The sequence below is a fragment of the Microtus oregoni genome, unplaced genomic scaffold (assembly GCF_018167655.1).
Source record: "Microtus oregoni isolate MIOR12 unplaced genomic scaffold, Mior012 000020F_ref0000438, whole genome shotgun sequence".
NCBI classification, from domain to species: domain Eukaryota; kingdom Metazoa; phylum Chordata; class Mammalia; order Rodentia; family Cricetidae; genus Microtus; species Microtus oregoni.
The window spans coordinates 1,338,013-1,361,083 of NW_024543079.1; the positions used below are offsets into that span (position 1 = coordinate 1,338,013).

Consider the following 23,071-nt stretch of genomic DNA (forward strand, 5'->3'; position numbering starts at 1 on the left):
AAAAATAATAATATAGAAAGAAAGAAAGGGGGCTGGAGAGATGGCTCAGTGGTGAAGAGCATCGCCTGCCATTCCAAAGGTCCTGAGTTCAATCCCCAGCAACCACATGGTGGCTCACAACCATGTAATGAGGTCTGGCCTGCATACATATATTGTATATATAATAAATAAATATTTAAAAAAAAAGAAAGAAAGGAAGGAAGGAAGGAAGGAAGGAAGCTGGGTGGTAGTGGCACAGGCCTTTAATCCCAGCACTTGGGAGGCAGAAGTGGATTTCTGTGAGTTTGAGGCTAGCCTGGTCTACAGAGTGAGTTTCAGAACAGTGAAGGCTACACAGAGAAACCTTGTCTCAAAAAACAAAAAAGAAAGGAAAGAAGGAAAGAAGGAAGAAAGGAAGGAAAAAAGGAAGGAAGGAAGGAAGGAAGGAAGGAAGGAAGGAAGTTGGAGCCTATGGGTGACCTTGGTTGTAGAGCCCTCCCCCGTGTGAGAGGCCCTAGTCTGATCTCCAGTTCCCAAAAGCGGGGTTGGGAGGGGACTACAAAGTGCCGACTAGGTGGTGTATATATAGAGAGTAAAAAGGTTGCCAAAGTGAAGTGGGCTAACCATCACCTCTGCCTCTGTGTCAAACACAGTTAAAAACTAATCATTTGTCCAGATGCCTGTTCTTGCCAACGTGGACCCTTTGCCTGGCAGGTCCTCTAGACTCCTCTCTAAAACCTGTAGTACCTGTCCTTTGGGGCTGCCTTGTCATATTTAGCATAACGTCAAGGCTCATTCATATTGTAGCATGTGTCAGAACGGCCTTTTTTATTTTAATTTTGTTTTTTTAGAGACAGGGTCTCACTATGTAGCCCTGGCTGTCCTGGAACTCACTAAGTAGACCAGACTGGTCTCAAACTCGCAGAGATCTGCCTGCCTCTGCTTCCTAAGTACTGGGATTAAAGACAAGTGCCACCACAGCCAGCTTTCTTTTAAAGGCTGAATAATAATATAAAAAAAGACTGAGGCCGGGCAGTGGTGGTGCACGCCTTTAATCCCAGCATTCAGGAGGCAGAGGCAGGTGAATCCCTGTGATTTCGAGGCCAGCCTGGTCTACAAGAGCTAGTTCCAGGACAGCTAGGACTGTTACATAGGGAAACCCCATCTCGAAAAACAAAAAACAAACAAACAAAACAAAAGAAAAGGCTGAATAATATTTCATTGTGCTGTAGTCCACATTGAGTTTATCCATTCATCCCTTGATGGATACTTGGGTTACTGCTAACTTTTAAGTATTGCGCGGAATTCAGCTATAAGCATAGACATCAGAATATCCCTCTGAGACCCTGCTCACTGTTATTTCCTATAATTCCACTTTGAATTTTAAGGACTTACCAACAGCTGTCTGTAATGTCTGCATCACTTTAGATACTCCCTCCTCTCCAATCGTTGCCCTCAACACTTTATTTTATGCCCAGGGTCTCTAGAGTCATATTCATTGGCTCACTGTGATTATTGTGCCTTCTACGTCCCATTACTACAGCCAAGTGGAAAGGACACAGAGGTGAGGCCGTCAGTCCTGACGAGGCTGCAGTGTGACAGACAAACAGACATATACACTCATTCTCCTGCTTCCAATGAAGTGAGAGTCACGAAGAACTGGAGGATGTTGAAAAATACCCTAAATCAAAGATACAGGGGGCTGGCATGCGGCTTGGTTGGTGGAGGGCTTGCCCATCATGCACAAAGCCCTGGGTTCCACCCCCAGCGCTGCTTCCATGAGGCACCGTGGTGCACGCCTGTCATCTTTGTACTTGGGAGGCTGACACAGGAGAATCTGAAGCTCACAGTCCTCCTTGGCCATATACTGAGTTGGAAGCTAGTCTGTCTCAAATAACAAACAAGGGCTGGAAAGATGGCTTAGCTGCTAAAGATGCCTGCTGCCAAACCGGAAAACTTGGGTTTGATCCCAGGGATTTACAGGGTGGAAGAAGATAACACTTGGGAACCTGAGGCAGGGAAGATTGCCACAAGACTGAGGGCAGCCTGGGCTACGTGTGATCCGGCCTCACCCTCCACCCCTCAAAAAAAAAAAAAAAGAAATCTGCCCTAAATATTGAACTATATAGTCTATGCCATAAAAGGAAAGAGTTCTTGCCAGATAGTTGGTACTAAAAGAGGCAGGGGGGAGAAGTTGGGCAAAAATAAGTGACCTAATGTGGAAGAAGGAAGGCTGAACTGGGGGCTCAGGAGTGGGCTAGATAAAAGTTGGAGGGGAGAACGGGAAGGCAGAGAGAAGATGGAGTGACTGAGACCTATACACCCCAGTCGGAAAGTCCCTGAACGCACACAGCTCTGCAGTTGGTTGATATTCAAGGTTGCCCTCCCTTAAGGAGGGAGCCAGACACCTGTGATCCTAGGGACTGAGACGGAAACAGGAGGATGGGATCATCCTTGGCTATAAAGTGCACTGAATACCAGCCTGGGATGCAAATGACCCTGATCAACAAATAAACAGTTACACAAGGAGCCTCAGTGGCTGCAGGAATGAAATGGGGTTATGCACCCCAAATCTCTTTCTATATAGTAGAGGTTGGGCATTCACAGACAGCTGAAAAACCTACTAGTTATCAACCTTGTTTGGAAGTAGCGCCTAGAACCAACCCTGAAAACAATCAGTCTTTGCAAACCCCATCACCCAACAGAGCCATTGCCTTAAAATCCAGTCTCTTTCCTGTATCTAGCCTGACCCAGGACTTTTGGCTGCTTAAGGTGTTCTAAGCCATCACATGAAAACTTTGGATTAGAGACTTGCCTTCCACACTTCATCCTTTTTCTGCTCTGTTCCCCTCCAAAGGCTCAGTCCATTTCTCCGCTGGTTGCTGGCTGTGGCTCACGAAATGGAAACACTGGATGAACAGGGAGTATGCTTAGTAGTCAAGGTATCTCACACCTCTAATCCAAGAACAACTCTGTGTGTGTGTGTGTGTGTGTGTGTGTGTGTGTGAAGCTATGAGCATTAAAAACTCAAGGCCACCTGTGCTACGTGAGAACTCTCTAAAAAAAAAGTCAAAAATAAAATGAAATAATAATAATAAAACCAATCTACTGTCAGGATGGAAAGATGGTTCAGCGGTCTTCCACTGGACCTGAGTTTGGTCCCCAGTACCCACATGGCAGCTCACAACTGTCTGTAACTCTAGTTCCAGGGGATCTACCCTCACACAGACATACTCACAAAGAACCAATGCACATGAAATCAACAACAGCAACAACAACAAAGCAAAAAACCACTGTCCTCTGCTTCCTCCTGACTTTACCTTTTCTTTGTCTTTGAGACAAGGGCTCCCCTCAAACTTGAGGTCTCTCAGCCTCCACCTTATGAAAATTATCATCAGTCAGGATCACTGTCACGATTGAAATGGCCCAATGGTCCCACCTCATTCTCAGACAAATATGATTGCCATGCTTTAACGATCACTAGCAAGATAAAGGAGAGAATTCTATCACACGACATTTTCCTTAAAGGGCTGGCTCATCTTTCTTGAGCTATAAACTGTACATTCCTTTAGATTTCTGAATAGCTACGCCTGCTCGGCTCCCTTCCCAGAAAGGTGTTGAGAATATCGGCAGATTAGGCAGAAGCAGGTGTTAATCTGCCTTCTGACTCAGTATCAGAATCCTGAGAGCTTTTATGTAACATGAAAACGAATTCTTCCCTGCCAGCTGCACCCTGGCTTGCAAGAGGGCTGTCCTATTTGTTTTAGATGGCATCCTCCAAATAATTCAAAACATGTTCCAGAAGACTGGTCAAAATTGGAAGTCAGGCGTTTCTTCTATAATGTCTTATCCATAGCTACTCATATTAAAATCGTGTTCCAGCTGATTTATTCAGCTTTGGTTTGTCCAAAGGCTCAGGTGAACATGCTCAATGCTCATGAGGCCAGGCTCTTATTCCCCCTTCCTCCCTCATCAGCTTCTTAGAAACAGCAAACTTGACAAACAGCTAATAATAATAATAATACCCCCCCCCAACAAACAAAAAACAAAACCCCAAGCACGAAGACTGAGGAAAGGCTGGTGTCTGCCCAGACCCTAATAAGGATGGAAATGTCAAATAAGGAACCACATATCCAGAGGTCTTACAGTGACACCACAGAAGGCTGACCAGTCAGTTGAATACTCCTTCACCACTGAGCTCATAAGTTGTGGAAGGGAGCTATCCAATTAAATTTATGAGATTTGTAAAGTATAATTTTATATTCATACACGCCCCTTTAGAAAATTCCAGGCCATCCCTGAATCAGGAACCTACAACCTCTTAACGGAAGTGGTCTTTTTTGTTACGAGGTCTTGCATTGCAAAATGTCCTAGTGACCAGTGAGTACAAACACCCAGGTACCTTTAGGACGCCCACTCTTTCCCACAGCAGACTGAAACCGCAAATGCTCGCTATTCTGGAATTATCTCTGATCAACTTTGCTTTTAATCTGTCCTTTCTACACTTAGCAGACAGGGGCTGAGAAGTACTTTCTAAAATTCAGGAAGTTTACACAGTAATAACAAACCCACGCTCGTGAATGTGAATCCCGACGCAAATCGTGGTGGGACGAAGTGTGAAATTGTGTGTGTTGGGGGGGGGGGGTGTAGCTTGAAGAGTTGGAATGGGCAGAAGGCCGCGCGTACCACCGGCCACTCCGGCAGCTTTCCAAAAGCAATTTAAAAATTTCAATCAAAAACCTGGAAAGGGACTCGAGTCTCCGGTCAGGTTGGGTTTAGAGGTAAAAATTGAACCGAAGTATTTTTCTGTGAAGGGAGAGACCTTCTTTTTTCAGCTGGTAGTTATCAACCACGTGAACTACTTCAGTAATTTTTTTGGAACGTATTACCAAGACACATCGGTTCTAGAACTTTCATGTCCGGCCCTGGTTTTCAATAATCCGATTCCCCCGCTTTTTCTTCTCTCTTCCCAACACTCGGACAGTGGCCGCGAGGATGGTCTCCTCCGAGTCGGTCCACGCCCCGGCCAATCTGAGCCCGGATGCTAATTAGCTACGCTTCCCTGATGAACACGCCTTTGTCACATGTAGGGCCGGACTACAAGGCCCAGCATGCCTCGCCCCTCCCTGATCAATGAGGGCTTATTTAAATGATCTCTGAGGTCTTGGACCCAGGCCAATCAGCTGTCAGGGCTCATGATAAATCGCAATGCATTATTGATAATAATAATTACTGGGACATGCGCGTTCCGGCCGAAGGGGGGTAAAATTTCCCAACTCTAGGAATTGGTGGCAAGTCACCAGGGCTCTTCCCGGCGCCCCGATGCGCGCACCATGTCGAGGCGCAAGCAGGCGAAGCCCCAGCACATCAACTCGGAGGAGGGCCAGGGCGAGCAGCCGCTGCTGCAGCAGCCGAGCCCCAACCTCGCAGAAGCGCCGGCGGCGGAGGAACCGGGTGAGTGCAGCTGCGGCCCCGTCCGTGCGCCCGTCTGTCCGTGCGTCCCGGAGGTCGCTCCCAGCACCGCGGTGCGTCCCTCGAGGGCGCGGGCTCCCGGAACAGATTTTGGAACCGGGATCCCGGACTCCGTTCCGGGAAAGGAGAGACGGAGAGGGTCGGAAGGAGGTAGCCTCAGGCCCCCCCCCCCAAGAAAGTTTCCCCCAGTTATCTCCCTCTTATTGCAAAGTTGGCCTCCCATTTTCCTTCTGCCTCACTCTCCCACCAGCATGATTCTCCTTGTCCTCAGTCCCATAGTTGATTCCCTCGCCTTGATACACAAGCACCCCCTCACACACGGCAACTTTGCCTTGCCTTTTCCCCTCTCCGGTCGCGCCGCTTTTAAAAGAAAGAGACCCCCAAGTCTTCCCACCCTCTCTTCCACCCCCTTGGGGGCCTCTAGGAGGAGGGGCGCACCTCTAGGGTACCCCCCCCAGGAGGGCGATCTGTTGTACGCGCCCCTCCCAGGCAGAGTGGGGGGAGGGGGCGCGACCTCTCCCCACCCCCAGGCCGGGGTGCGGGCCACCCGCGCAGCACAGAGGGCGGGGGAGGCTACTCGGTTTAGCTCTGTTGGAAGCTTTTATTTTATTTTTTTCGTAATTTTAGGTATTTCGTTTACTTTTTTTTTTTTTTTTTTTTGCTTTCCGCCTTTCCCCGGGGGCTACGCCGCCTGCTGCCGATCCTCGCCCTAACCTTTCGGGGCCTGACCTCCAGCCATCTTTGATTTCCGACTATCTAAAAATAACCGCGGCCAGCGGGAGGGTGCCGGCCGGGGCCCGGGTGGCGGGTGCATGGTCACCCCCGCCGGAACGCACCCTCTTTTACTTATTTATTTATTTATTTATTTATTGCACGGACCCCTCGGGCGGCATGGCTTCAGCACACGCCGGGAGGTGAAAGGGGAGAGGTCGGGCTGGGGTTGACCCGGCCCGCGCCTCCGCGGAGTTCAGGACCTCGGCGCGGCCCGAGTTGCGGGCGAGCGCCTTCCCAGCCGGTCTCCACCAGCCCCTCGCCCCTACCCGCCGGACTGTCGCCGGAGAAATTGGGAACGTGGGGGAGGGGGTCCCCCTGGGTCTCCCGCCAGATTACAGCTCTCCGCGCTTGGTGGGCGGTGCACGGCAGCGGCGGACTCTGCGCGCTCCACTCTGACGCTCCGGCTTTCTCGGGCGTGCGATCCTACTTCCCCGCAACTTTCCGAGTTTTCAAAAGTTCAGTGACCCACCCAGCTGATTTTTCCCCCCTCAGGGCAAATGGAAGGTCGTTACTTGGTCGAGGAAGCGGATGTGAGTTTTGGGGTGTCGGAGCATCCCACATCCTAGGGCCCTGCAGCTGGGGGATGGACTCTTTGTGCCTTGGCCAGGAGAGCTGGTGTGGGGGGGCGGACTGAGGAGAGGCTGGGTCGCCTGGTCCACCTGGAACAAAAGGGTTAACCCTAAGCCCGCCTGCTTCCTTGGGAGAGGAGGGGCGAGCTCCCGGCCCTGACCCCTCCCCTGGTCCTGAGCTGACCTCCCATCCCCCCCCCACCTCCATTGGGGGTGAGTGCATACTAGTGTGTGGTTTTTTTTTTTTTTTCTTTTCTTTTTTGGCTTTGGGTGATGGTTGACTTTCTGGGGGTATGGAGGGGTAGCTTGCTACTGAAGGGCCTCCCGAAATCTCCGCTGGCTGGAGTCGCGCTTAACCTGGCTGCGCCCTGAGGCCGCTGGGCGCGCGCTGCCACCGCGGTTTGGGAAGCGTTTTCTGCGGATCACCCGCGGTCGGAGCCCCGCCACTTAGCGCTCGGGCGCCCTCTGGAGACCGGTCATGTGCGAATAGGGGCACACACCTGGTGAGTGACGCAAGCTGGGTCCCGAGATCTGCACCCGGGGAATCTCTGCGGGATCCCTACCTTCCTGTGCCTGGGAGTCTTCACCAAGAATTCTTAGAAAGGATTTGGGGAGCCCTTTTTCCCCTTGTGGCTTGGGGAAGAACTTTTTATTTTTATTTTTTATTTTTAATGATTGCATTTTGGGACCAGGCTCAGTATCGATAAATTTAGATTATAATCTATACCGCGAAGCCTCTAGATCCCTCTTGGTCAGTTCATTGGAGAATGCAGTTTTTGAGCTAAGAAAATGAAATCCGGGCAATAATTAGCAGATCAAAAAATCCGCAGGTGGTCGAGGAGAGGGGGCTCTAAGTACTTAAAGGAAAATTAGCATTTTCTCAAAAGGGTTCCAAATGCCCTTTGTGCTAAACTGGATTACAACCTTCAGCTATTACGATTCCCAGGTTTTTAGTAATTTAGCTCCAGTTTCCAGCGTCTATTGACCTGCCTGTGCTGGGCTTTAGTTAAGTTTCAAGCGAATTTAGAACTCCCCAAAGGGGGAGGGGGCTGTAATTTGCACACGACCTTTTTTATTCATTAAATTGCATGTAAAATGCATTCCTTCACCCTCAATGATGCTCAGCCGCCAGTAAACGATACTTTGTCATTGGCGATGGGGGGGGGGTGTTAGCAGGCTCCCATCTTAGTAGGGGGCTGGGGGAACATTTTGGGCAGCTGAGGCATGGTTAGCATTTCCGCCTTTTGGATGTAAAGTGTCAAATGAGATTTTGGAGAAAAGGATTTTGGCAAGATTTGGAAGACCGTCAGCATTCCATTCTGGGTGTAGCCTTGTCTAGGGGTATTATCCCCCCACCCGCCCAGCCAGCTTTGGGTACTTGTGTACACTGGCAGTGAAAATGTGTTATAGAAGAAGGTGATTGTGTATTGGGAGTGTGATCGGAGACTTTATCAAGGTGTTTATACTAGTTTTAGAAACGGGAACATGCTGTGTGCCAGACCCCAGGCTGGAACTTTGCATTCATTCTCAAGACTGAAGTAGCTTTGGAAGTTTACCCACTGGAAAGTTGGCTTGGTCCGTGGTTTTCCTCCAACTTGACTCTAGCTTTCTTTGAATCCATGGGGTGTTTGTCGACGGTCCCAGAGCAGTTGTTGATGGGATGGTCTCCTTTGTGAAAGGCAACCATGGTTAGTGCTTGAAACTGATTTGGCTTGGCCCTTTTTCTTTTTCCTCCACACAGGGTCTGTCTGGGTAGCCACGGCACCTTCGTGGCCCTAACCATCCCAGCTTCCTCCAGAGTTGTGATGTGATGTTCCTGGCTCTGCCTCCAACTTTTGGAATTGGAAGCATCTGCCACTCTAGGCAGCCCCTTTTGACTTTCCAAATTGCCTTTAGAAGCTGTGGAGGAAGGGCCCCCCCAGGAAACAACTCAGAACTAAAACAATTTGGGTTCATTTCTCGGGGGCATGTGATTTGAAAAGAAAGGAGTTGAATTCAGGAGGTTAATAACCATTATCGCTTTAATCTGTACTATTTTTAACAGACACACCTGGATGTATTAAAGCTGTGGGAGGGATGGAGACAGACCTCTGCTTTTTGGTGTGTGCAAGCTTGTTCCAGTTGAGGCAGGAGGGGACAGGGTCTCCCTCACTTAAAAAAATTTAATTTTTTTCTCTGTGCTGCCTCTAGGTGCATGTGGAGTAGGCTAGCTGATCTGACTCTGGTTGTAGATGTGGTGGCAACTGTCTTGACCATTCCCGTGGCTCCCCCTTTACCATTTCAAATCTTTTCCATGGGGCCCCTGAACTTTGATCCATGACTGCTTTTAATTTTTGTGGATTTTTTTATTAACTAGAGACATAATATTAGGTCAGATTCTACCTCTCCATGTAGATTACAAAGCTTTGCTATGTGAAACAAGTTTTTTTTTTTTTTAAGCCCTTACAGCTGGGTCAATAATATCCAGAGACATAATTCCTTTTTGTTTTTTGGTAAGCACTTATCCTGGAGGTAGGGCTGGGCCTGAGATACTGGGTTCCTTAGGTAAGCTGCTCATTGTCATTCTTCTAATACAGGACCAGTAACAGATAAGCAAAACCTGAGTCGCCAGGCTTTTATCGAGATGTACAGATCTTATTTTATTTTTTAACTGTTTGAGTGTCTCTGGCCAGGGATTGGCCTCCTGGCTGATTAGCTTTCTTCCTATACAATAGTCAGGGTATTTTCCATCCATCTGGCCCGAGATTGAATCTAAGACCCCTGCTGGGTTTACTGCATTCTTCCAACTTTACTGGATAACTAGATGCTGGAGAGATAACATTCCTCAATTTCGGGGTGGGGGATGGAAGCCCGGCTTGCTGGCGCTCTCCCTGTGGACTTTGGCTTTCCTTCCCTTCAGGCTAACTTAAGCATAGCCAGCAGTTGTTCCTGACAGATACTCCTCCTGCAGATACTGGTCCCACTATTTGCCGACGGTGGTATGGCCAAGGTGGTTTTTTACTGCTTAAGCAAACAGTTTTAGGCTGCAGTTTTAGGTGGGTGTTGCCTGTGCCGTGAGCGGCCAGGCAGGAGGGAGAGGGGCTGAGGTGGCTTTGGGGCTTGTGTATTCAGTAGTGAAGGCAGTTGGCATCCTGCCTGTCTATCACTGGGGGATCTTCCTGGATTGTGTCATAGACCCCTTCTCAGCCGAATGCTGAGAGGGCACAGAATTCTAGGGAGCAAAGTGCAGTGACTGGCGAACAGACATTTAGTCCTTATCTTCACCCGCTCAAAGACTCTTGAACACGGCAAAGGTGACCCCATGCTGGCTATTGTTTCTGGCTGTTTCTCCCTTACACAATGCAGTCCCAGAACTATTTACATAGTATTTGCATTGCAGGTGGGTACGCTAAATCCTGGAGATTAAAGTTTGGGGTTGGAGATAACTGCTCAGTGGGAGAGAGCCCTTCCTACCCAGTGTGGGGGTGGGGGTCATACCAGAGGGTGAGTTGGTAGTAACTGATAGGACCCTCTCAACCTCTGGCTTTGGTGTCTACAGGGTCCCCCCCTTTACCGATATTAGGGGACTATTGCAGTCACGTGTACCACCCCCTTTTTTTTTTGATAAAATGGCAGGCCTGGTATCCTATCTGCCAGCCAACTGCCTCAGTTACCCAGAAAGTGCAAGAGCCATAGCACCCTCTGGTATCATTCGGAGAGTCTGGTGTATGACAGTCTGAGGTGTTAATACTTACATCCCCGATGGAAAGAATGGTAAGTCTAAGGTGAGCTTAATGGATTCCAGGTTAAGATTGCTGCCTTAGAGCTGGGTGTGGTATGCACTCGTGCACTCTTTTCTTTTTTTTTTTTTTCTTTTTCGAGATGGGGTTTCTCTGTACAACCGCCCTGGCTGTCCTGGAACTAGCACTTGTAGAACAGGCTGGCCTCGAACTCACAGAAATCCACTTACTTCTGGGTGCTGGGATTAAAGGTGTGTGCCACCCACCACTGCCCAGCCAGAGTAGTGCACTCTTATAATAAATGCCAGTACTTGGGAAACTGAGGCAAGAGTCTTGTCAGGAATTTGGGGTCAGCCTGAGCTATTTAGTGAGCAAAGAAGACCTTGTCTCAACAATTTTCAAATGCCTGCTTTAGAATTGGGAGAGTCTGGTTCTTGGTATGTACGAGGTCAGGAAACACTCGGTGCTCACACGTCAGGAGGAATGACGCGAGAAATGGAGAAATTGCCCAGAAACTGGTGCAGTTTAAGAAATAGATGTGCAGTCCCTGGCAATGGGCAAAGAGACACCTTGGTGGTGGTGTTGTCTTGTATCAGCCAGGGACAGAGCAGATGGAGTCCTTTGTTCATCCTAGCTTGATGCCTATCTTGGTGGCCAAAGCTGTTTCATGCCTAGGGCACATAAGAAAAAAAAAGGAAAGAAAGAAATAGATGTGGTTACCTACTTCTTGCTGAGCCTAAGTGTATATATACATCTGCAAAATGGGTTCAAGGGTATGTCAAAGGCCTGACTACAAAGTTGGTCTAGTTAACTTCGTATAAAGACAGATGGGGGTGTAGATGGGGGTCCTCTTGGTAGACTGCTTGCCCAGCGTGCTTGAAGCTAAGCTGTGGAGTCCATCTTCAGCCTTTCAGAAACCTTAAAACTAGATGTGGTGTTTCAAGCATTTTCTAGCACCAGAGAGCTGGAAGCTGGGCTGGAGAGCAGGGCAGTCTGGGACACTTGACCCAGCCTGAGGAGAAGAAACGGGATGGTCTGTGCAAGACATTAGTGGTTTCAGGAGTGGGTGCTGTGGGAAGGCAGAACGGAGACCCAGACTTCACTGGGAGCCTTTGCACCCTGGTTGGACCTTTTGGTGATGGTGGCACAAGCCTTTAATCCCAGCACTCTGGAGTCTGAGGCAGTTGCCTCTCTGAGTTCAAGGCCAGCCTGGTCTACTGTTTTCTATTCCAGACCATCAGACCCTGTCTAGGAGGCAAAAGTTTTACTTCCCTGTAGACATTATGTCTTGACACACCCTGCCCAGCTCCCATGCCAACTAAGCCATTCCCAGGTTTTTTTTCCCCTCTTTTTTTTTTTTTTTGAGAGAATGGGCAGTGTCTCTCTCTACTTGGCCCTTACGGTCCTGGTGACCTGGACTTCACAGATGAATCTGCCCCTGCCTTTCTTGTTCGGGGATTAAAGTGTTCTTGTTCCAGGGCTTCCTAGTCAGCGGATCCTTTATCTCCTAGTCTTCCCTGTATTGCTGAGAGAAGAGTGTGGTCATAGGACTTGTATGTACCAGGAAAGACCTAACACTGTCTCCAGTGCCCCCTCCTCAGTGCGGAAGGAACCTGCTGAGTAATGTTTGGGGCGTGACTTGACGTCTGAGGGCCTAGTTGCATCACATTTATAGATAGGGACTTTTTAAAATCTTTTGAGTTTGAGTGGCTTCCTTACAAAGGGGTGTGTGTCTGTGTGTGTGGTGTGTGATGTACGTGCGGTGCCCACAGGTCCAAGGAGGGCATTAGATCCCCTAGAACTGGAGTTACAGACAGTTGGGAGCTGCCATGTGGGTGCTGGGAATTGAACTTGGGTCCAGTGCAGGAACAACCGGTGCTCTCAACCAGTGAGCCATCTCTCCAGGCCCTTGATAAACGTTTCTTAAGGTGTAAATCCAGGACTTGGGACTTGGTGCCTTGGCTATTGTCCTGTCCGTTCCCTCAAGCTACACAAGCCTCATGATGTACCATCCTGTCACTTGGTCCAAAATCAATTACACTTGAGAGTTGTATTAAGGCTGTGGTAGATTGAACTTGGCAGTCACATCAGTCAAAACCGTGGCTGTGCTGGGTTGCTGTGCGGTGCTAGGTGCTTCCCCAGCGTGCGAGAGTTGACTCTGTCATAACCACCCCCCCCCCCCCAAATGTATAGATCCTGCACCCGGGAAGAAGAGGCAGGAGGATGAGGATCAGTTTGGCCTTTGTGAGGCTCTCAGAAAACAATATTGAAGACATGTTCTAGGCTCAGCTGGTTAAGATTCAATTGGTCTCGTCCAATCTCTTGATCCCAGGGGTGGAGGAGAGAACCAGTTCCACAAGTTGTCCTGATTTCCATGCATGGAACTGCACGAGCAAACCCATCCATGTGGCCACAGATGACAGAAGTGATAAAGGGAGAAAGGATTCAGAATCGCGGACACCAGGTGTTGAAGTCATTGCTTTTGCACTGTCTTACATTGAAAAAAACCAAGTGGAATACTCCTAACTTGAGTCTTGTGTGTTTAATGCCTAGGAATTGAAAGGCAGCAGATGGAGGAGCGTGGCCATAGGCTCCCTTTATTTTTTTGTTTTTTTTGGAGGCAGGGTTTCTCTGGGTAGCCCTGGCTGTCCTGGAACTCAGTCTGTAGACCAGGTGGTCTTGTACTCCTAGAGATCTTGCTGCCTCTGCCTCCCAAGTGCTATGGTTAAAGGTCCTCAAGGTCCAGCTCCCAGGCTGACTTTGAACTCATGATCTTTCTACCTCAGCCTCCCAGGTACCTGATAGCACAGGCTTGCCTAATCTGGGATGGATTGGTGTTGCCTTGTTAGCAGCACCTTTAAACTTCTGCTACCTGGGTTGAAATGTGATTTACTGTCTTCTGTCTTTTTTTTTTAATATTTATTTATTATGCATACAATATTCTGTCTGCCTGTTGGCCAGAAGAGGGCACCAGACATCATTACAGATGGTTGTGAGCCATCACGTGGTTGCTGGGAATTGAACTCAGGACCTTTGGAAGAGCAGGCAATACTCTTAACCTCTGAACCATCTCTCCAGCCCCCTGTCTTCTGTTTTGCTTGGGTCATGGAGGAGGTCAGGTTCCAATGTCCTCAGTATTGGTTGTCCTCTATTGGCCTTTTTTTTTTTTAATATTTATTTATTATGTATACAGTATTGTCAGTATTCTGTTTGTATGTGTGCTTGCAGGCCAGAAGAGGGCACCAGATCTCCTTACGGATGGTTGTGAGCCACCATCTGGTTGCTGGGAATTGAACTCAGGACCTTTGGAAGAGCAGTCAGTGCTCTTAACCACTGAGCCATCTCTCCAGCCCCCTCTATTGGCCTTTCCAGGGATCAATGGGGATTGGTTTAACCATCTAGTAGTGGCACATGACTGTAATCCTAGCACCTGGGAAGCCAAGGCAGGATTGCTGTGAGTTCAATGCTAACCTGGACTACAAAGTAAGATCCTATAATAAAATAGCTGTGTGTCGGTTATTGCTGTAACTTTACAGGTCAGATGACAGCCCTTGACTCGTTCTCACAGGTGTGGAAAGTCTGAACTGAGGTGACAGGGTTCCTCCTCGAGGCTCTGGGAAACTGAAGGTTCCTATGGATGGTTTCAGTAGTTTCTGGTGAAGCCCCTCAACTCCATCTCTTCCTTGGCCTTCAGGAAGCGCCATTCTCTGTGACTGTCTTGCTGGTCCCTAGTCTTCCTCTTAGAGTGATGCTAAACACTGAGCCTAATGTGTTTGCCAAAGACCCTGTCCAGTTCCCAGTCTGTGACTTTGAAGTTCAGGTCTCCAAGTCTCTTGGTGACATCATTTGCCCTGGGTGTTAATTCCCTTACTTCCTTCCTTTTTTTTTTTCAACAAATGCCAGTCATAGAACAGATCTTTTTAAGTAAAATCACCTTATCCTTATTAACTCACATGAAAACATCACACAGTTGTTTAAGGAAACCCTATGAATCTCAGTGACTGACTGTGCCATCAGAACGTCCATTCTGAAGCTGTGCAGCTTTGCTCAAGGCTTTACCCTTTCACTGTCCAGTGCATCCTTGTGCATTTATCCAGCACTAAAAATGAAAAAAAAAAACCCTGCAGGTTAAAACTAAAAAAATAGCTTTCTGTCGTCTTTTATGACTTCTGTGTCCTTTTACCTGCATCTTCTTTCCACACATCTACCGTTACCCCCTTGAAAGCCTTTCTCAATTTTATATTATACCCACACACTCATACGCGCACACACACACACACACACACACACACACACACACGCATGTATGTATACGCACCACATGCTTTCCTAGGGCCCTCAGAGGTCAAAAGAAGTAATCAGATTTTTTGGAACTGTAGTTACAGATGGTTGTGAGGTGCCACATGGGTGCTGAGAACCAAACCCCAGTCCTGCAAGAGCAGCAAATGCTCTTAACCTGAGTCATCACTTCAGCCAGGTACAGCATATTTATTAGTTATTTGAAAATTTCAAACATGCGTACAATTTATTTTAGTAATATAGTCCCTACTCCCCACAACAACTCCTGGATTCCGTCCATGCCCATACCTGTTTCCTTTACTCCATCCTCTCCAGCATAATCTGTCATTGGTGTTCTCAATCAAAGCCATTCTGACTGGTGTTCAGATAGTTTCTCAGCAGACTCCTGTAATCCCAGCTCTCTCTGGAAGTAGAGGCAGGGAGGGTTAGGAGTTCAAAGCTAGCCTCAGCTACAAAGCAGGTTTGGGGCGGCCTGGGCCTCTTAATAAAGACTTCATCTAGACAAAGTTGTGTACTCTGACAGGCATGGGGTGTGAGACTTGGTGTCTTCTAGGGAGGCATAATTCCTTATACCCTGTTTTACGTCATTCAGACCGTAAGTAAGTAGTACTTGGTCCCTCATACAGTCTTCATGAGTCAAGACCTGTGATAATGGAGACCTGTCTGTCTGTCTGTCACTTCGTTCCACGCCCCCTTTCAGGACAGAGTGTTCACTCTTTTCTCCCCTTGCACAGGTGCTCCAGTGAACTCCCCAGGAAATGGCAATGAGGTGATGATGGAGGACACGGCCCTGGTGAAGCGCCCCCGGCGGGAGGAGACCCACATCTGCGACAAGTGTTGTGCTGAGTTCTTCAGTTTCTCTGAGTTCCTGGAACACAAGAAAAGTTGCACTAAAAATCCTCCTGTCCTCATCATGAATGACAGTGAGGGGCCAGTGCCTTCAGATGACTTCCCCAGAGGTGTCCTGAGCCACCAGCCAGACAGCCCAAGTAATAAGGACAGTCACCAAGACAACAGCAGCAACTCTGGGGACTCAAAGGAAAAGCTGGGCACGGACTCCATCCTGTACTTAAAGACAGAGAATGCCCTGCCACCTACACCCCAGGACATAAGCTATTTACCTAAAGGCAAAGTGGCCAACACCAACGTGACTCTGCAGGCGCTCCGTGGTACCAAGGTGGCAGTGAACCAGCGGAGTGTGGATGCCCCCGCAGCACCCGTACCAGCTGCCCACAGCATCCCGTGGGTCCTGGAGCAGATCCTTTGTCTGCAGCAGCAGCAGCTCCAGCAGATCCAACTTACAGAACAAATCCGTGTCCAGGTGAACATGTGGGCCGCACATGCCCTCCACTCCGGAGTGGCCGGTGCGGACACTCTGAAGGCCTTAAGCAACCATGTGTCTCAGCAGGTGTCCGTATCCCAGCAGGTGTCTGCCGCTGTGGCTCTGCTCAGCCAGAAATCCTCAAACCCGGCCCTGTCTCTAGATGCCTTGAAACCAGCCAAACTACCTCATGCCAGTGTCCCCTCTGCAGCCAGCTCCTTGTCCTCAGGGTTTCCGCCCTTCGCCTTGAAGCCTGATGGAGGAACTCGGGTTCTCCCCAACTTCATGTCTCGCCTTCCAAGTGCCCTGCTACCTCAGTCCCCGGGCTCTGTGCTTCTTCAGAGCCCCTTCTCCACTGTGGCACTCGACCCGTCCAAGAAAGGAAAGGGGAAGCCCCCAAACATCTCTGCATCGGCGTTGGATGCCAAGGCCAAGGACGAAGCCATCCTCGGCAAACACAAGTGTAAGTACTGTAGCAAGGTTTTCGGGACCGATAGCTCCCTGCAGATCCACCTCCGCTCCCACACCGGAGAGAGACCTTACGTGTGCTCTGTCTGTGGTCACCGATTCACCACCAAGGGCAACCTCAAGGTACACTTCCATCGACACCCTCAGGTGAAGGCAAACCCGCAGCTGTTTGCTGAATTCCAGGACAAAGTGACACCAGGCACCGGCTCCCCCTATGCACTCTCTGTCCCCATCCCTGTAGATGAATCGAGTCTCTCTGTAGACACCGAGCCTGTCCATGTCTTGGGAACCCCTCCCATAGGGCTACCTCAGAAGCTCCCTCAGGGGCCCAATCCCAAGGACCTCATGGGTGGCTCCTTGCCCAATGACATGCAGCCAGGGCCTTCTGCAGAAAGTGAGGTGGGACTTCCACTACTTGGGGTGGGACTGGTGCACACTCCCCCAAGGGTTGGGGGCTTCCAGGGGAGTGGGACCCCGGAGTCAGGATCAGAGACTCTGAAATTGCAGCAACTCGTGGAGAACATTGACAAGGCCACTACTGACCCCAATGAATGTCTCATTTGTCACCGGGTACTCAGCTGTCAGAGTTCCCTCAAGATGCATTACCGGACCCACACAGGGGAGAGACCCTTCCAGTGTAAGGTCTGTGGCCGGGCCTTCTCCACCAAAGGCAATCTGAAGACACACCTTGGGGTTCACCGAACCAACAACACCGCCGTGAAGACACAACATTCGTGCCCCATCTGCCAGAAGAAGTTCACCAACGCCGTCCTCTTACAGCAGCACATCCGCATGCACATGGGTGGCCAGATCCCTAACACGCCCCTGCCAGAAAGCCCCTGTGACTTTACCAGTCCCGAGCCCATGGTCATGGGCGAGAATGGCAATACCAGTGCTCTCGGCCAGGAAGACACGGTGGAAAGGATTGAAGCAGATGGCGTCTGTTCCCAGGATGTCCCCGGTGGCTCCGCCAAGGTCTCCGCATCAGTTCCCAGTGCCCACCTGGTGTCACCCATTCTGGGCTTTTCTGTGATGGCTTCCCTGGATAATCAGGGGAAAGGGGCTCCTTCCCCTCTGGTCCTGCAGCGACAGAGCAGCCGAGAAAACGGCCCGGTGGAGAGTGACAGCTGCCTGGCCAATGACTCGTCCTCACTTGTGGGTGAGCAGGAATGTCAGAGCAGAAGCCCAGAGGCTGCGGAAACCATGTGCTTCCAGGCGGTGTCCCCTGCCAATAGCCAAGCAGAAAGCGTCAAGTCCCGGTCTCCTGAGGTGAACAAGACCGATGGCATCGAGAGCTGCCGCATTGACACGGAAGGTGATGCAGCTTTGGATTTCACTTAATGTCCCTTTTGGGCTCGAGGTCACCAGAAAAAGAGCCTGGGTTGAACTTGACGTTTCTGTAGGGCAATTAGCTATTATGTACTTCTGGGTAGAGGGCTCTGATAATTGCCTCTGTCTTAGTACCTGGTAGACTCTATCATGGGTCATATGGACAACATGGATGTTGGGTTTGTCTCTCTTTTTTTTTTCTTTTCTCTTTTGACCCCATGGGTAGGTATTTGAGGAAGTAGGCACTGTTTGGGCCACGAAAATAAATCAAGCAGTAGTTGCTTGAACTGAGGGTCCAGTTCTGAAACTGTTCATGTATGAAGACAATACTATGTTAGATGTGTCAGGTGATGTCCATTGATCCAGAATACCTCATTAGAATCACAGAAAATGCCTAGGTTTGGTGTGATGGTGACTTCATTGTGCTGCTGGGATTTTAACCTAGGTTAGCCCCCCCCCCCCCTTCTCTGGTCCACAGCCCTCCAGCCTTCATCCTTTTGATGTTTTTCTTTTCAGATAGGGTATCACTATGTAGACCAGGATGACTTCAGACTTGATCAGCCTGCCTTCTCGCCTCTTAAGTGCTGGAACTGAAGGCATGCACCACCATATCTGACTTTTTTTTTAGGGGTTTGGGGAGGATACCAGCCTGAATTCATTCTACAGTAAGATCCTCCTGCCTCTACTTCCCAGTGAAATAGCTGAGATGATACCTTATTCCGACTTGAATGTTACCTGCACGCATACTTCTGTTACCCATACTTTACACCATAAAAAGGGCAAATTTTCCTAAGTGAGTTTTGTTTTCTGTGTAAATAAAAACTCAGAAGGGTGAGCTTGGTGATTGGTTAAGCACTCGCTTCTGAGTTGAGTTCAGGTCTCCATGTAAAAGGCCAGACATGCTGTGTTTGTAACCGCTGTTAGCTGGTGGGAGAAAGGCAGATCACTAAGCTCGTAGGCCAGTAGCCCCCCTGCTGATATTCTAGATCCTTCAGAGACCCTGTCTCAAAGAGCTGGTTGCTAACAGGAACAACAAGGCTGCCGTTGAACTTCTACACCGGCATGTACACATGTATACACACACTGAAAAACTTCAAGCTGCTGCTGAACTGTGAGCTACGTGAGCTACTCAGCTTGCCTAGCAGACGATTGTCGTGGAGGGTTTGTTTCAGACAGTGAGTTGGCTATTAGATGACAAAAGTTGATCTCTCTTCCTACCTCTCCCCATTAGGTCGCACCAGCATCCCATCAACGTTTCTCCGAGCCCAGCCCACCTATGTCAAAGTTGAAGTTCCTGGTACCTTTGTGGGATCCTCCAGCATGTCCTCAGGCATGGCACCTTTGCTCGCAGCACAGCCACGCCGACAGGCCAAGCAACACTGCTGCACACGCTGTGGAAAGAACTTCTCATCTGCCAGCGCCCTTCAGATCCACGAGCGGACACACACAGGTGAAAAACCCTTCGTCTGCAACATCTGTGGGAGAGCCTTCACCACTAAAGGCAACCTGAAGGTGGGTTCTCACGGATTGGTCTGTGGCCTCTATGGGTAGAAAACATCCACCGGTTTATGGTGTCTTGGCCTTTTAATTTTGAACACTGCAATCCCAGAGGCAGAAGCAGGGGGATTCTCTTGAGTTGGAGGGCCAACATGATCTACATAGCAAGTTCCCAGGCCAGCTAAGGCTACATAGTGAGACCCAGTTTCCAAAAAGGGGGGTTAGGGGTTAGGGTGCAGCACAATGCCATAGTGGTGGGTTAATATTTACAAGCTCCGGGCTCCAGCTGCAGCACCACTGAAAAGGGGAAAACCTATTGCAGTCCCGCCTTTATTCTAGCACCGGGGAGGCAGAGGCAAGTGGATCTCTGAGGCCAGCCTAGTCAGCACAGTGAATTCCAGGACAGCCAGGCTGGAGCACAGCTACATCTCAGACAGCGCATGAAGCTTTTGTTTTGGGAAGAAAGGTGTTCCAGGCTCCTGAACTCACTGAGCTTGAACTCATGACCTTGCTGGTGCCTTCTGACTGCTAGTGTGACAGACTGCCTCCAAACCTAGTTTTTATTTAGTGTCTTGCTGAGAACCCAGGGTCTTGTTTTTGATTTTTTTTTGCTTTTTTGAGACAGGGTTTCTCTGTGGTTTTGGAGCCTGTCCTGAAACTAGCTCTTGTAGACCAGGCTGGTCTCGAACTCACAGAGATTCTCCTGCCTTTGCCTCCCAAGTGCTGGGATTAAAGGCGTGCGCCACCACCGCCCGGCGAACCCAGGGTCTTGTGATTGCTGGGTAAGTTGAGTTCTAGCCCTAGTCTTTGTTTTGTGTGTGTTTCTTCTTTTTTTTCCTTTTTCTTTTGTTTTTAGCTTTGTTTTGTCTTATGTTTTTTTTTTTTCCAGACAGGGTTTCTCTGTGTAGACCAGAATGGCCTTGAACTCAGAGATCCACCTGTCTCTGCACTGAGACTTCAGGCACACGGCCACCACACCATGCCCCAACTGTGTTGTATCTCGTGTAGCCTAGGCCGGTTTAAACTCATGGTCCTCCTGACTGCTGGGATTATGGGTGTGAGCCACCATACCTAGCCATCTTCTTTTGTGGGTACAAGTGTTTTGCCTTCGTGTATGAATGCACCATGGCTGTGCCTTGTTCTAATGGAGGTCAGAGGAAGGTTGTCAGTCAGGTAATTGATGTGTCTGAGCTCCCATGTGGGTTCTGGAGTCGAACTCAGGCCCTGCAAGAGTAGCAAGTGCTCCTAACCGCTCCATCCTCTAGTTCTGAACTGTGATGCTCTTGAGCTTGGTGTGAGATAAAGCATTGTGGCGAGTCACACTTGTAATCCCAGTATTCTAGATAACTGGGATTCTTGCAGAGAACCTGAGTTCAGTTCTCAGCACCTGTGTGAGATGCCTCTCACCACTTGGTGTTAGACACTGGCTTCTTTCAGAAGTCTCTGTCTGATCTCCTGCACTTCCAAAAAAGTTTAAGACTGGCCAGGTGCTAGTGGTGGTTGCACGCCTTTAATCCCAGCACTTGGGAGGCAGAAGCTGGTTGATCTCTGCAAGTTTGAGGCCAGTCTGGTCTACAGACCCATTGGTACTGGGGTGTAGCTGGTTTTGAGGTGCTTGCCTAGTATTCGTACAGTCCTTGGGATGTCCCCAGCACATTCTAAACTAGGCTTGGTGGTTCCAGTTCTTTGGAGGTGAAGGTGTAGGGGTGGGGAGTATTCAATGTCAGAGAGACTTGTCTCTTTTGTTATTGTTTGGTTTATTATTTATTTGTTTTTCAAGACAGGGTTTCTCTGTGTAGCCTAGGCTGTCCTTGAACTCACAGAGATCCGATGGCTTCTGCCTTCCAAGTGCTGGGATTGAGCGCCACCACCGCCTGGCTTAAATCACCTTTTAAGTAATATTTCCATTTGCATATTTGTGAGATTGACATGTAGTAAGAGGTACACCTGTCCTTTACCCCACAGTGGGGGTAAAGTAACAATAACACGAGGGCGAGAACCTCAATGCAGACAGTCTGCTTACAGAGCTTTTCCACGTCACTGCTACTCAGTAACAGGTTTGTTAAGCTCAGACATGATGTCTCGTGTAAGCATTTCTGTAAATGCACCCATGGATGGCTAGGCAGATGCGGCTGGAGAGTATTTCCTACCCTTGTTAATGTTGGTAGGGGCGTTGGCCAAAGATGTCCCCTCACCTCTTTCCCCAATATATGTACAAAAATCCTCTTAAACCGTCAGACACCTGAGTTTATTTTTCTGGCTTGATACAAGGTCTTACTGTGTTGCCCAGGCTGCTCTTGAACTCAAGGCCCTCCTCCCTCTCAAACTTGTCCACCACCCCTGTGCAGTTTCTAGGAAAAAGTGTATTTTGAAGGTTGGATGGTGCATACTTTATGGAGGCGAACACCCACGTGGAGGTTGACTTAGGCTTTCGAACAGGCAGGGGACTCTATCTGATGAAACCCTCTTTGCTGTCCCCCACAGGTACACTACATGACACATGGGGCCAACAATAACTCTGCCCGCCGGGGCAGGAAGCTGGCCATAGAGAACAGCATGGCTGTGCTAGGCTCCGAGGGAAAGAGAGTGCCCGAGATGTTCCCTAAGGAACTCCTTCCCCCAGCGGCGGTGAGTGTGGACCCCACCACGTGGAACCAGTATACCAGCGTCCTCAATGGGGGCCTGGCCATGAAGACCAATGAGATCTCTGTGATCCAGAGCGGAGGCATCCCCACCCTGCCCGTGTCCCTGGGGGCCAGCTCTGTGGTGAGCAATGCCACGCTTTCTAAGCTCGATGGCTCTCAGTCTGCTGTGGGCGGGAACGTGGAGAAGCCTGCTGTTCCTGATGGTGTGGCCAAACACCAGTTTCCCCATTTTCTGGAAGAAAACAAGATCGCAGTCAGCTAAGGGGGGTGGGGGCGTGCAGCTGGAGAGAGATCTGCTTCCTTCTTTCGTTCCCTTGACCATCTCCTGCTTCCCTTCCTGATACACAAGTGATGTTTACGCTTATGACCACAGCCTTGGGCAGTTCTACAATCTCACCGTTGCTATGCTGCTTCCCAAAAAAGGAAAAAAGAAACCAAAAAAAAGAGGAAAATTGAAAAACAGGAAAAAAAAAATCCACCAAAACAGACTTTTTAAGTTTTGCAAAGAAGCGGGTTTTGAAGAGTAGCTTTGTTCCTTGGGACAAACTGTATCCTAGAAGCTTTGTGTGACCTCGTGGCTGTTTCTAAAGACTGTCACCTGTATCAAAGTGAAACAGCTGGGGCAATTGGCCCACAGTGGAAGTGACAGCTCGCCGCAGTCCAGGGGAGAGAGGGCTGTGTGCTTCCACGGTGGGCGACTAATGCGGGTAATGGACATCTTTGTGGGGACCTGGCTTATCTGCCTCCCGACCCTGTATTCTCATCTTCTGTTTATGAATGTACTTTCAGAGAAAGGAGGAAGAAACCTCACAACTAAGCTGGTCCAGTTAGCCCACTTCCTTGAACCTGACATCCTTGTACGACACCCTCCACAAACTCCCTAAGAGAGCCCACCACTTACTCTGCTGCTTATTTAAAAGATTGGGAGCCCCAAGAGTGCCGCCCGCCCCCCATTTCTACCACAAATCACCTTCTCCCAGACCCTGGAGTGGATGGGGT

At 49.3% G+C, this 23,071-nt stretch overlaps 1 protein-coding gene and 1 non-coding gene across 6 annotated transcripts; both read left to right on the plus strand.

Annotated features, from left to right (window-relative positions):
* Positions 1 to 5,312: 5,312 nt before the first annotated feature.
* Positions 5,313 to 22,334, plus strand: Sall4 (spalt like transcription factor 4). Of its 5 annotated transcripts, none has more exons than XM_041670889.1 (5): positions 5,313 to 5,437; positions 6,866 to 6,870; positions 15,547 to 17,916; positions 19,162 to 19,442; positions 21,912 to 22,334. In XM_041670889.1, exons 1-5 carry the CDS (start codon positions 5,313 to 5,315, stop codon positions 22,332 to 22,334), a joined length of 3,204 nt encoding a protein of 1,067 aa, XP_041526823.1. The 5 variants fall into 5 exon arrangements, with proteins under 5 accessions (XP_041526823.1, XP_041526824.1, XP_041526822.1 ...); XM_041670890.1 differs by having other exon boundaries at positions 15,547 to 16,596; XM_041670888.1 differs by lacking the exon at positions 6,866 to 6,870 and having other exon boundaries at positions 5,313 to 5,433.
* On the plus strand, positions 11,056 to 11,197 carry LOC121460590. Its single transcript, XR_005976080.1, has one exon. It is a non-coding gene; the product is annotated as a small nucleolar RNA SNORA48 (small nucleolar RNA).
* Positions 22,335 to 23,071: the final 737 nt, after the last annotated feature.